Source organism: Cyanistes caeruleus, chromosome 15 (genome assembly GCF_971803275.1).
Source record: "Cyanistes caeruleus chromosome 15, bCyaCae1.hap1.1, whole genome shotgun sequence".
NCBI lineage: Eukaryota > Metazoa > Chordata > Aves > Passeriformes > Paridae > Cyanistes > Cyanistes caeruleus.
Genome location: NC_141715.1, coordinates 3,642,446 through 3,654,288, shown reverse-complemented (window position 1 = coordinate 3,654,288; position 11,843 = coordinate 3,642,446). Strand labels below are relative to the sequence as shown.

The 11,843-nt window shown below is 50.4% G+C and overlaps 3 protein-coding genes across 3 annotated transcripts; 1 reads left to right on the top strand and 2 right to left on the bottom strand.

The window, feature by feature from the left end:
• Positions 1 to 417: 417 nt before the first annotated feature.
• On the bottom strand, positions 418 to 7,732 carry KIAA1191 (KIAA1191 ortholog). The gene is made up of 7 exons (XM_023935862.2): positions 7,281 to 7,732; positions 7,014 to 7,204; positions 5,605 to 5,728; positions 4,285 to 4,409; positions 3,036 to 3,142; positions 2,609 to 2,745; positions 418 to 2,158 (listed from the first exon to the last, which is right to left on the bottom strand). Exons 1-7 carry the CDS (start codon positions 7,306 to 7,308, stop codon positions 1,950 to 1,952), a joined length of 921 nt encoding a protein of 306 aa, XP_023791630.1. The 5' UTR covers positions 7,309 to 7,732; the 3' UTR covers positions 418 to 1,949.
• A 238-nt stretch (positions 7,733 to 7,970) lies between these two features.
• On the bottom strand, positions 7,971 to 10,259 carry NOP16 (NOP16 nucleolar protein). Its single transcript, XM_023935854.2, has 5 exons — positions 10,107 to 10,259; positions 9,853 to 9,964; positions 9,182 to 9,251; positions 8,570 to 8,676; positions 7,971 to 8,331 (listed from the first exon to the last, which is right to left on the bottom strand). The coding sequence occupies exons 1-5, from the start codon at positions 10,211 to 10,213 to the stop codon at positions 8,188 to 8,190; spliced, it is 540 nt and encodes a 179-aa protein (XP_023791622.1). The 5' UTR covers positions 10,214 to 10,259; the 3' UTR covers positions 7,971 to 8,187.
• A 102-nt stretch (positions 10,260 to 10,361) lies between these two features.
• Positions 10,362 to 11,055, top strand: HIGD2A (HIG1 hypoxia inducible domain family member 2A). The gene is made up of 2 exons (XM_023935856.2): positions 10,362 to 10,510; positions 10,716 to 11,055. The coding sequence occupies exons 1-2, from the start codon at positions 10,396 to 10,398 to the stop codon at positions 10,880 to 10,882; spliced, it is 282 nt and encodes a 93-aa protein (XP_023791624.1). The 5' UTR covers positions 10,362 to 10,395; the 3' UTR covers positions 10,883 to 11,055.
• Positions 11,056 to 11,843: the final 788 nt, after the last annotated feature.

Below are 11,843 nucleotides of genomic sequence, written 5' to 3'. Positions count from 1 at the left end.
ATCATGTGCTCCAGCAGCAGTACTTTAAAGGGCAGCTAAAAACACTACAACAGCACCAAACCATGACTTTCCAGAGGGGAACTGGACACCTCTAGGGAAACATCAGCCTAGTTCCCACACCTCCACAGTATAGGTGGAAACACAGCAGACAAGCAACGAGAGACAAAATCTCAGGAACATGATTGCTCAAGAAAACACAAAGACTTCATGTTTAGTTTTATCTGTACAAGCCCTAAGACACAACTGAGCCTAGCTGTTAACCCAGTCTCCCTGTGAAAGGGCAGTTTGTGGGCAAATATTTCACCCTAGTGAGGTGCTGCCAGGGCCTTATCCACCAGAGCATTGACCCCATACTCACTGGACAGTCCCACATTTCTCCCACAGATGCTCTGTCAACACCAACACACACTGTGGACCTCCATTCCACAAGGATTTTATTGTTCTGTAACAAAAACAAACATACATATTAGGAGATGTGAACACAGTCAACAAATAAATTAATGTCAAATAAGAGCCTGATTGCCAAGGTGCAAATGAGTGGTGACAGAACTGCTGGTTTGGGTAGGGGACTTCCACACATCACTGGCAGTGCTGCTGAAGCTTGAGAAAGCAGTGCTACAAAATGTGCTGCTTCAGAGGGGCCAGCAGCCAGCCAAGGGAGCCAACCCTGTCTCACCCTCCAGGAAGTGTTTGGTTTAAGAAGGCAGAAACCCTGGAGCGCAACACTTACCACCTGTTAAGTAACCTCTGTATAATGCAACAGAGAAGCTTCCAGACACAAGGCTGCTGCTGGCTGAGGGACTCTGCTACACAATCGTGAGATCAAGAGAAGACCTGAGGAGACCCATTTGCCACAGCAGAGGTGAGGATTACAGAGCAATGCTGCCTATCATGCTTAAGGGATTAGATGGTAGCCAGGAGTTCCTTCCACTTTTCCTGAAAGCCAGTGTTAGCTGTTCCCAGGAACTGGTTCAGACTAGGTCAAGGATCACATTCAGCTGTACCTTAGCAGGGAGGAATGTTTAGCCTTGATCTGCCTTCAGTCCACCCCCAGCCCTGCAGAACACATTTAATGCTGATAAAATACCCTGTCTGAGAAGTGTTTCCAGTCTCTAATACATTCTGCACGATTCTAGGGAAAAAAAAAAAACAACAAAAACAAATCAAGCAGCATCCAGAGTGCCAGAGCACCTGCAAATCTGCTGTTTAGAATACAGGACAGTGATGTTTTACAGAACAAAGAGAGGACTACTTCATTCAAGCCACACCAACTTTGGTTACTTCCACCTTCTTAGAGCAACATGAAGAGCTGGAAGAAAAGGAATTCCTCCTCATTACTTCCAAGCTCCATTAGATTCTGTTCCCTGCCTTTCCAATCTTAGTATGGTCACTAGTAGTCCCTTTTCCCTTTAAAAAACATCCCAAGAACAAAAAACATGATCACACTGAATAGTGAGGGAGTGCCACATTTATGCTGACCCACCACGTCATCTTCCCTCTGGCAGTTAATGGTCCAGCTGTCAGTCCTTGCTTGTTCACATCACTTTCTGCTCCATCTCTTGACAAAACCAGTCCTCCTGTGGGTCCTTCAGCACTGAGCAGGACAAGACAAACAGATTTCAGGCATACAAGCCAGGTGCTCACACACCACATGGAATCCTGTCCCAAAAAAGCATGGCTCAGGGTTTCACTGTGGCGTGGTGTACTGGGAAGCACATCCAGAGCAGCCTGGCAGCCCAGTACAGTGCAGCAGACAAGATGGTCTACATTGGTTTAGGACAGGTGCAGGAGTTCTTCCAAGACTAGGTTTAGCAGGACAATCACAACTGTTTCTTCTTCTGAGATGAAGTGCTGGAAAGGGAGACTTTCCTACTTTAGTGCAGCACATGGGACAGGGAAGCAGAGCCTAAGACACTCTGTAGCCTGCTAAAGACACTGGAAACTTTCCTCTAGAACCCAGTGGGAGTGAGCACGTTCAGATCCCGAGGTTTGATGTTGTGGGAACGTGGAGATTGTTTCCTCCCATCTGTGCCTGGAATGTCCATTTTAGGTGGCTTGAAGGTGACTGGATCTTCTGTCATCCTTGTAGCCTGAGCACGCATCAGCTCCATTGGGGATGGCTTCTGGGCACCCTTATAGGACTGAATGGTAAATCCTCCTGACAAAAAAATAAATCACAGTAAAAACCAGGAAAACCAGTCAAATCCATTTCCTATTGCTGCCAGCAGTGTCTGACACTGAGCACCACAGACAGCCTATGCAAATTCCAGCAACTTCTTATCATCTGAAACCTATTTCACATCAGGGGCTGGTACTTCCAGAGTCCTGGCTGCGTCACATATCAGAAAAAGGGTAAAAAGCTGTTACCTTCACACCCTGCCCCTACCACTGCAGCTCACTGCAAGTTATTGCTACCTCCAGATCCTTGGCACAGGTTTTACCCAACTGCTCTATATTTAGGCACAGAAATCATATGACTAACACACATTCCCAAGGTGGTCCTGGAGAGTAACAAGGCAAGCAGGGTAAGACTCCAGAAAGAGCCAGCAAGTCTGCTCTGTGACAGCTCCCCCCTTGCTCTTGGCAAGGCAGATTTTCAGTGACTTACCTGCATCACTGGCTGATTTCTGGACAGCTCTAGGTCCAAAAAAGCTCCATCTTTCAGATGGCAATCTCTCCCCACCACCATCCATAGCAAAGTCTGAGCCAGTGATAGAAGTAGAGGATCCCTGACTAAACCAGCCCCTAAGGGAAAAAAAAAAATTGAGATGTTTAAAACATGAGAGTAAATACTTCAAGTGACCCCACTACGCCAGGAATTTTTCATGTAGTTAAAAGGGGCAATTTAAGAAATCTTAATAGGTTTGTTACCACCCAGGATAAGATATGCATGCTCAAGTTCCACAGGCTTCCAATATTTGAATCTATCCAAACAAATCCTCATCAGGCTCTAAATTTCACCCTCACAATTTATGAAGGTTATTTATAGCAGCTCCCACCTCAGGAGCCTTAGGAAAGCAAAGAAGGCAGAGTACCTGTTTTTATGCCTGGGGGAGGAGTGGGGAGTGCTGCTTGGAGTGGACTGAGCAGAAGAATTCTGTTTGTCATCTTTTGTTGTCTCTCCATTCTGCATTTTTAGGGTCTGTCAGGAGAGGCAAGAGAAACAGAAGCAACAATGGACATAAGGAACAATACCCAGTTTTACTGTCCAAACCAGACAATTGTTTCTATCACAGGTGATAAAAAATAAAGTGTCATCACACCTAAAGCTGTATCCAGTATTACAGTATCTGCATATACCTCCTGAAGTTTCTCTCCACATCAAACACAAGAGTTTTGAAAGTTCACTTCAGGCTACAGGAAGGAACACCAGAACTCATAGTGAGGTTGTGGACACAGCAGAGCTCACTTCAGCTACCTTGTAACTGGCCTAAATGCCATAACACCCATTTGTTTCCAACACTTTTCAGAGCAACCAAGCTTTCAGTCCCACCAATGCTCTGAAGAGGGTGAGACCAGTTCTCACAGAAGGTACAAGGGCAGGAATACCAGATCCTGTGAAGAAATGAGTGTGCATCAGGATGGAATCACTGCTCTGGAACAGTGATGAACCTGGGCTCAAAATAAACAGGAACTGGGTGTATGCAAACTGATGTTATTACAAAGTGGACAGTACAAGCTGAACTTTGAAGAAGTCAGTTGAAGGGCAGTTACAGTTCAAACACAAAATACACAGGGTACCTTGTAATGTTTCCTGTGGCTATTCAAGCGTCACTAATGCAATTCATCAACGCACTTACTCAAACTTCGGCCTCGTGGGAGGACCCTGGAAGAACTGACTATTAAACTTCAACTGCAAAATTTTCTTAAGAGCTTGGTAGCCCACAGTTATGTGCTCATTCAAGATTTTTGGTTTCAGTAAGACACATCTGGTAACTTCCACAATGGAAATGCACAGTTTGCAAGTGCTCTTTGGACACACAGTTGCAGAAATCAACTGCAGGGCACCAATCAAAAGCACAGCAAGAAGTTAGATTGCATAGTGTTGTCCCCACTTGGATATGACAGTGAAATGTAACTGATTTCAGAAAAAAAGCTGCTTCAAAACTACAAAGGCTAATGTTAACTTTAAAATAAAAGTTGGTAAACTTTACTACACAATGAGCTAAAAGCCTTCAGATGAAGCAGCTTAAGGAAAGTCTTGGCAACATGCTCCAAAAGTAACGTCACAAGGTAAATGTTAAACCAGACACATAGAGAAATGCAATGGAAAACAAGCCTTACGTGGACTGCCTCAGCCACTCGGTGGTACTTGGTCTCCTCAGTGGTGAGGCCTTTGTGGGGTGTGTAGCCAGCTTCCCTCAGCCCTGCCTGCTGCTCGAAGCGCTGGATGCTCTCCTGAGTCTGCTCTGGAATACACAAGAGCACAAATTCATACAGAAATGCCACCACAAGCAGTTCTATCAAAGGCAGCTCCAACAACTGAATTCAAACCCTTTTTTCATCATTCACACCTACTAACAAGCTGAGGCAGAAAGATGAAGCTGGGGAGATATTCTGACTTGACAAAATACCCTAAGACACAGGGCTAAGTCAGATGAGCAACGATTTGTCTCAAATCACCAGAAAAATCACAAATGTAACACCTGTAATTAATCCCATCTCACCTCAGACACTGCATCACTCCTACTCACAACTTCATAAATCTAAGAGAACCCAATAAGTTGGGCACTTTAAGTGGCCCATTGGATTCAAAGGAGCTTTGCAGATCATGTTTAAAAGACTCACAGTGATTTTAGATCAGGTAAAATAAGCTACTTCAGCTAGAGCCAGTATCTAATACATTGATGTCAACATCACTTCTGAAAAACAAACACTTTCTCCAAACCCCAGCCTAAGATGTTCACTCCCTAGTGGAACAAGGAGAGAAGTCAAAAGGAATCAGAGCACAAAAACTCCAGTGGAAAAGCCCATTGTCTTCTTTAGAACAGATAACACTTCTCATCTTAAAGTTATTTTCAGATCCCTGTTATTTGTAGTTGCTGAAAGAAGAGGCAGCATGAACAGATTAACACAGAAATAATTCCTCTTACTGCAAAAGGGCACATCTTCTCTGCAAACATAACTGACTCAATTTTATTTTAAAGCATCATGATTTATGTTTGAAGTGCTGCAGTTAGCAAGGCAGCTCCTGCTATTAACAACAGAAATGCCAGCAAGTGCTCCATTAGCACAGCATGTCAGCTCTCCTCTCTTCTTGGGTTAATGGTAGAGCTCTGCCTGTCATTCAGAAAATGCAAGTTAATAAGCAAACAGAGCAGCAACCTCTTCACTCCAGGAACATGTACTGCAGTGTCCTGTCAGCAAACAACAAACTCTGCACTCCTCCCCCTGCCCTGAAAACACAGAAGCACCACATGTGGCCTATTCCCCAGTTCCTTGCTTCCTTCTAGAAACATCCTCTGAAAAAAACAAATCCACACAGCACCAGAGCAGAACCAGCCTGAACCCAAGTGTTCTCCAGGAATTACCCTGAGGCTGACCCCAGCTGGAGCACCCTCAGTACCCAACCCACACATGAGAGTGTGAGAGGTGAGTTCTTACTTGTGATGAGGGAATTCATGATGATGTGAGTGGCCTTGGCCTTCACCACAGGCACCTTGTTCACACTTTCTGTGGACGATGAAGGAGTTATGACAGGTTTCATGTTGGCATCCCCTTCCTCATCCTGTGGGGAAGCAGCAGAGGACAGTTTGAGATGGGAAGGTATCTCAGCACCTGGCCAGGACACATCTCTAACTACACAAGTGAGAAAAGGCCATGCTGCTCTGGCAGCCAACCTTCATCCCATGGGAGAAATCCCTCCACTTTGCTCACTGCACTTCTCAATGTTCAGAACCTTAGAATTCATAGCAATGAACAACCAACTTGCATAAAACATTTGAAAACCTGCCAGGCTCAGAGCAAACAAGCTGTTAGTCCAAGTACAAAAAGGTCAACAGTAAAGAAACCAGAACATCTGCTCTCCTAAATGCAAACTGGACTTCAAGGTCAACTGGACAAAAGCACCAAGAGAACCTTCCACAGGCAGCTCAAGCACCAGCTGTTCACAGAATGGCAGCCACAGAACAGAGCCTGGAGCGAACAACTTGTTTTCCTACATCATTCCTTACATGTTTCTTGCTCAGTCTGCCTGGTGGTCATAGTTCTACCACTGACCACAAGACTCCAGCAAAGAAACACAAAATAAATGGTAGAAAACAAAATATCATATGAAACACTGACTTCGTCCTCCCAAAATGGGAGTTCCCTGACTGGAGAATTTACTTTTTGTACCAAACCACAACTTTTGGTTGTCTCCCACAACAGATTTAAAAATCAAAGAGGTACAAAGCAGAGGTCAAGCCCAAAGAGATGCAGAGTTACGGACTTCCATCCAAAAACATTTAGCTTAATTTCAAACTCAGAAAACAGTTCCCAAATTTAAAAGGGCTGGTCCTGCACTCAAAGCATAGAATTCCCAGAATGGTTTGGGTTGGAAGGGAACTTAAAGATCATCTCGTTCCAACCCCCTGCCATGGTGGGGGGACACTGTCCACTTAGAGCAGCTTGTTTAGAGCTCTCACCAACCTGGCCTTGAACACTTCTAGAGCTGGGGAAGCCACAGTTTATCCGTGCAAACTGTGCCAGTGCCTCACCACCCTTACTGTAAAGGATTTACATCCAACCTAAACCACCCTTATGCTCTAGCTTAATTACACGTAGTTGCTGGGGATTTTTTAACCACAAACACGGGAGGGGACGCTCAGCACACGCTTGTCCCACCCACACCTCCGTGTGTCCGGAGCAAGGCCAGGCAGCAGTGCCAGGCTCTGTCCCCAGCCCCTCCCGAGGCTCCTGCTGCGAGGGCAGGAGGGGTATAAGGACGGGTGGGATGCCTGGGAGAAGGGCAATGCCAGGAGAGAGGTTCTGCGGGGTACCCAAGGACATTCCGAGGCCAGCCGGGCCCGTACCTTCGAGAGCTCCTGGTACTTGCGCTCGGGGATGACCGGCTGCTTCCACAGCACGCTGGCGCACAGATCGGCGGGCGGCGGTGTCATGGGCGCCGTGTCCTCCAGAGCATCATCGTAGCTGAAGGCGCGGCGTGGGACGCCGAGGGGCAGCGACATCCTGCCCGAGCGGGCCCCGCTGCCCGGCTCCAGCGCTGCGGAGAGAGCGCAGCACTCAGCGCCTGCCGCCGCGCCCAACCGAGGCCGGGGGGAGCGCGTGGGGAACCTTACCGGGAGCGTCGGGCTGCCCAGAGCTCATACCGGGGCTCAGCGGGGCTCGGCGAGGAGCAGCAGGGCCAGGGCCGGGCCCGGAGCAGCCATACCGGAGGCTCCGCGAGCCGCCACAGCCGGACGTCACTTGCACTTGAGGGGGCGCTTTTATAGGGGCGCGGTCTCGCGAGATGTGGTAATTTCGTGTGGGGTACGCCGGGAGGTGTAGTTCGGATGAAGGAGGGGTTTGCCGGACAGGCGGAGTCGCGGCGGGTCCCCAGCGCACCCACGGCCGAGGTTGTGTTCTCCCCGCATGTCCTGTCCTCCTGCGGACAGGAGGTTGCTGGGTCAGCTCACAGGGCGCTAGGTCCTGGAAAACCAATCCTGGAAGCTGGCAAGCCTATCAGGGAACAGGAGTACGTGGCAGTCTCGCTGAGACAACTTTTCTACTGCTGCTCCTTCCTCTTGTCAATGAAAGGGTTACCTCTCTGCTGCCCTCCCATTTCCTCTCCCATGCAGCACATGGCCCTGCTCCAACTAACGCTGCCCACAGCACAATCAGCAAAAGTGCGAGTGCTGCCCACATCCAACCCTGTCACCACAGGGGGGTGACATGTGCCCAGTGCCAACATCACACAGACTGGCACCAGGAGCTCTCCAAAGCAGGACTGCACCAAGCAAGAGCCCACAAACAGGACATTCACAAGCAGCTAGAAAGAATATTTTATTTTAGCAAAGCTAAAGAAATGCTGGCTGCCACACAGAAAGTGAGCAGAACGGCAGAGTCAGTGCCAAAAGTCTTTCATGGATAGTAACAACCATCTCTGCCTGGTGAGGGTCCTTCCTCCATCACACCAGAGGCTTTTTCAGTTTGGAAAATATTCATGTCAAGCCTGCACTTGCACGTTAACCTGAGGAAAAAGAGCAGTCACTGCACTTCCATTTTTTCTGGCTTGAGTGATGCAATGAAATTCTTGTACTCCTCAGGATAGAAATTCTTGTAAACATTGATCTTTCTCTTAATCTGCTTGGGAGTATCCTGGTAGTAGTTCTTCTCATCCCGAGCCATTTCCTGTGACAAAGGAGAAGGTAAGTCAGAGGAGCAGCCCCAAAAGCAAACACCAAACCATCCCACCCACACCAGTGTGATCACTGCCTGACTCAGACACGGAGCTGGCCACAGTTCAAAGTGTTTTTTCCCTTAAGAATCAGCTGACTGCAAAACAGGATCCAGGACAGAGAGGATTAGAGGTTCTCATCCAGCTGATGGGAAGATCCAAGAGTGAATTACTCCTTGCTCTGGAATGTACCTTGTAGTTCTCCCCGTGGTTCTGGATCATGTATCGCACATAGTCAATGAGGTCTCGTGAGAGTGTGTTTGACTTCTTCTCAGGGAGGCTGGCCTCCAATTCCATCTCTAGGGAGAGGGCAGAGGTAGCGTGAGCGAGGGGAAGGAAGCAACAACACCTCAGAGATCCTCAACCTCCCCTCAAGGTTGACTCCAGCCACACAGCTCTGCTGCTGGTGCATGCAGGGACATTTCCCAGCGTGATGGTGCAGGAAAATGGCCAAGACAACAGCCCTCTGCTCAGGCTGCAGGCATCCAGGCCTGCATTGCAGCTCCTCTCCAGCTCACATGTGAGGAGCAGACCCTTTCAGCCCAGGCTGCAGTGTGACTCCTGCCCAGCCCACCACAGAAACACGAGGTATTGCCTCCACAGCTTCTTGTCACCCTGGACACACACACCAGCACATCTCGCAGTGACAAGAGCCCTCCTGAGGCTGCAGGGACAAACACTGTGGAACAGACATGCTCCTCCACAAGGCTGCATAAGAAACAACACCCTTCCCTACCCCTGGCACAGCACAGGATGACAAAATAACCCACAGCGGCTTAGGAGAGCCCCAAATGCAACACTGACCATTCACCACGTATGGTTTCCGCACTATTTTCTTTCCTGGCTGTTGTCCATCGCTTTCCACTTCCACCCCCTGAATTATAGCAGAGAAAAGACAAATGAAAAAAGGCTGATTTGGAAGAATGCTGTGTCCCCACACATTGTTCCCCAAACTCCTAACTGCTTCTACATGGCTGCACAGGGCAAGAAATCCCATCTGGCTTAAGCAGAGCCTTACTTGTATCATTAAACTGGCTTCTGGGCGAGGCTGTCAGCTGAGAAACGCTGTGTGAATGGAGACAAATGGCAAACAAGTAGGAAACTTTTTCCTTGTGTTTCTTGGGGCCACCTTTCACCTGAAATTGTTGCCCTCTTATGCAGATGGGCCAGGCTGGCACTGCTGTGCACAGAGAGCCATTCTTTATTATCAGAAGAAACTTGGCTGCAGCGCTCCCAACCCCACCTGTCTCTGGCAAGTCCCAGGAGATGGACTGACGTTTTTTCTATTTATTCTAAAGTCCATTGTGTCTCCGGAGCTCTGTAGCTCGTTCCCACGCCAGGATCTTGGTGAGACAAGCGTGTAGATCAAGATAAGATATGTATCCACCGCCGGAGACTTATCCAGAGCCACCTGCCCCGTGCTGGGAGGGTACCTCCCCTCGCAAAGGAGCGGTCACAGCCAAACCCTTCCTTACCAGCAGCTTCTTCGGGATGGGGACAGCCTTGTTGGGATCCTCGGCCAGGCCCATCTCGGCCAGGTTCTGCGCCACCGACTTGTGCGGGTCCCAGGCATGGCGGATGTGCGAGCTGCGCAGGGACAGGGGACATCACTGCAGTGTCCCTCATCCCGCGGTGCTGCGCGTCCCCCTCCCCACCGACACGTGCAGCGGCTCCCGGCCGCCTTGCCCCAGCCCCCGCTCGGCCCGCGCCCCCCGTGTCCCCTGCTCACCAGGCGATGCGGGGCGCGGCGCGGCGGCGGGCGCTGCGGTACAGCCGCTTGCGGTTGAGGTTGTAGGAGTATTTGTGCCGCCGGCTCTTCCCCTTGGCCTTCGGCATGGCGGACACACGCGAGCTCGCCACGGGGCTGCCGCGCACGCCTCGGGGCACCACGGGAAGTGTAGTTCCGAGGCAGCAGCGCCGGGCGATAAGTGTGGGTGTCGGACTGCAACCCCCGGCATGCACTGCCTCGGAGGCGGTGGCTACGGCAGCTGGAAAGGGCCGTTGTTGTCACCTTGGCCATGGCGGCCGGGCCGCCCCCACCGCTGGAGCCCAGCCCGCTGCCCACGTTCTCTGAGGAGGGATTCGTGGAGAAATTCGTGCGCAAGACCCGCGAGAACCCCCTGGTGCCCCTCGGTGAGGGTGGGGCGGGGGGTAGCGGGACGGAGGCTGAATGAGGGGCGCGGGGGGACGATGGTCGCCGGTGAGCGGCCGGGCCCTCAGCCCCGGGCCGGCTGCAGCCCGGGGAGGCGCGGCTCAGGTTTGGGAGTGCGGTGGAACCGGCCCGCAGCGCTCAGGCCCGGGGGAAGCCGCACCTCACAGCCGCCCTCCTTCCCCGCAGGCTGCCTGTGCACCGTCGGTGTCCTGGTCTACGGGATTATCTGCTTCAAGAAAGGCCAGACTCGGCGCTCCCAGCTGATGATGCGGGCGCGTGTCGTAGCCCAGGGCTTCACCATCGCTGCCCTGGTGGGGGGCATGGTGGCCACGACTGTCAAATCCCGACAGTGACATCGGACAAAAGCGAAGCTGCGGCCACGGGCAAGAGTCTACCAGCAACCCCAGCTGGCAGAGTGAATCCTGGCTGCAGATGCGAGTTTTCTGAGAAACTGTTGTGATGTCTCAGTGGAGCTAGTTCTGGAGCACTGGAAATGGGGTGAATACACTCTGTGATTAACATGTAATTTGGGCTGTGGCATTTTTTTTTTGTTTCCCTGAAGAGCTCACCCTCCTGCAGCACTGAGGCTGCATGTCACTAAGGCTAACCACCCCTGTCAGACTTCTTGTCCCTGCTTGATGCTGTCACAGGCTGATAAAATTGTGTCTTCTTGGTCGTGGACTGAGGTGTGGTTGTAGTTAGGCAGTGACCAGCATTTGAGAAATGAGCTGCTCATGAGGAAGGAACCCCTGCTTATCACTTGGTCCTGGCAGGACAAAGTCTCTAGGCAGCAGGAGAGGCAGTTTTGGAGGCTGTGTGACCTGTTCAATTAAAACTGGTGAGTAATAAAGTGAATTGCAGCAAGATTCTTACTGATACTGCATTGCAGAGCACTGAGAAGCAGTAAACAGTGCAGGGAAAAAAGGGAGTGGGCATGGCTGTCTTGAAGCTGTGGTGATGCAAGAATAAACAAGACATGAAACTCCCTGTGAAAACAAGCAGGGAACTCACATTTCTGAAATGGGGTCTGGCTGTGTTCTCTGGGATGTGCTGCTGCTTCGGCTGTTCCTGCTGGGAACACTTTATTCCCTGAGGGACCTGCACTGCCTGTGTCCTGACAAACATGGTCCCATTGTGGGCTTTGGCTCGTACCAGGGGGTTTGGTGATCCACGAGGCTTTGCTCTCTCATGCCAGGGCTAGGAGGTCATGGGGCCAGTGTCTCTGTTCATCTCACTGTGGCACCAGCCACAGTGCTCACAGCAGCACCTTGCAGCTTGGGCTGTTTCCAGGTGTTCTGTGAGTTGGTGCCTGTG

Bases quoted from the DNA above. Each gene is read 5' to 3' on its own strand.
- KIAA1191 (XM_023935862.2), bottom strand. From the start codon at position 7,308: ATGAGCTCTGGGCAGCCCGACGCTCCCG. The intron at 7,205-7,280 runs GTAAGGTTCCCC...CTCTCTCCGCAG, and splicing joins TGGGCAGCCCGACGCTCCCG to CGCTGGAGCCGGGCAGCGGG. The intron at 5,729-7,013 runs GTACGGGCCCGG...GCTTCCCCACAG, and splicing joins AGTACCAGGAGCTCTCGAAG to GATGAGGAAGGGGATGCCAA.
- NOP16 (XM_023935854.2), bottom strand. From the start codon at position 10,213: ATGCCGAAGGCCAAGGGGAAGAGCCGGCGGCACAAATACTCCTACAAC. The intron at 9,252-9,852 runs GTAAGGAAGGGT...GCTATAATTCAG, and splicing joins CCATCCCGAAGAAGCTGCTG to GGGGTGGAAGTGGAAAGCGA. The intron at 8,332-8,569 runs GTACATTCCAGA...CCTTTGTCACAG, and splicing joins ACCACGGGGAGAACTACAAG to GAAATGGCTCGGGATGAGAA.
- HIGD2A (XM_023935856.2), top strand. From the start codon at position 10,396: ATGGCGGCCGGGCCGCCCCCACCGCTGGAGCCCAGCCCGCTGCCCACG. The intron at 10,511-10,715 runs GTGAGGGTGGGG...CCTTCCCCGCAG, and splicing joins GAACCCCCTGGTGCCCCTCG to GCTGCCTGTGCACCGTCGGT.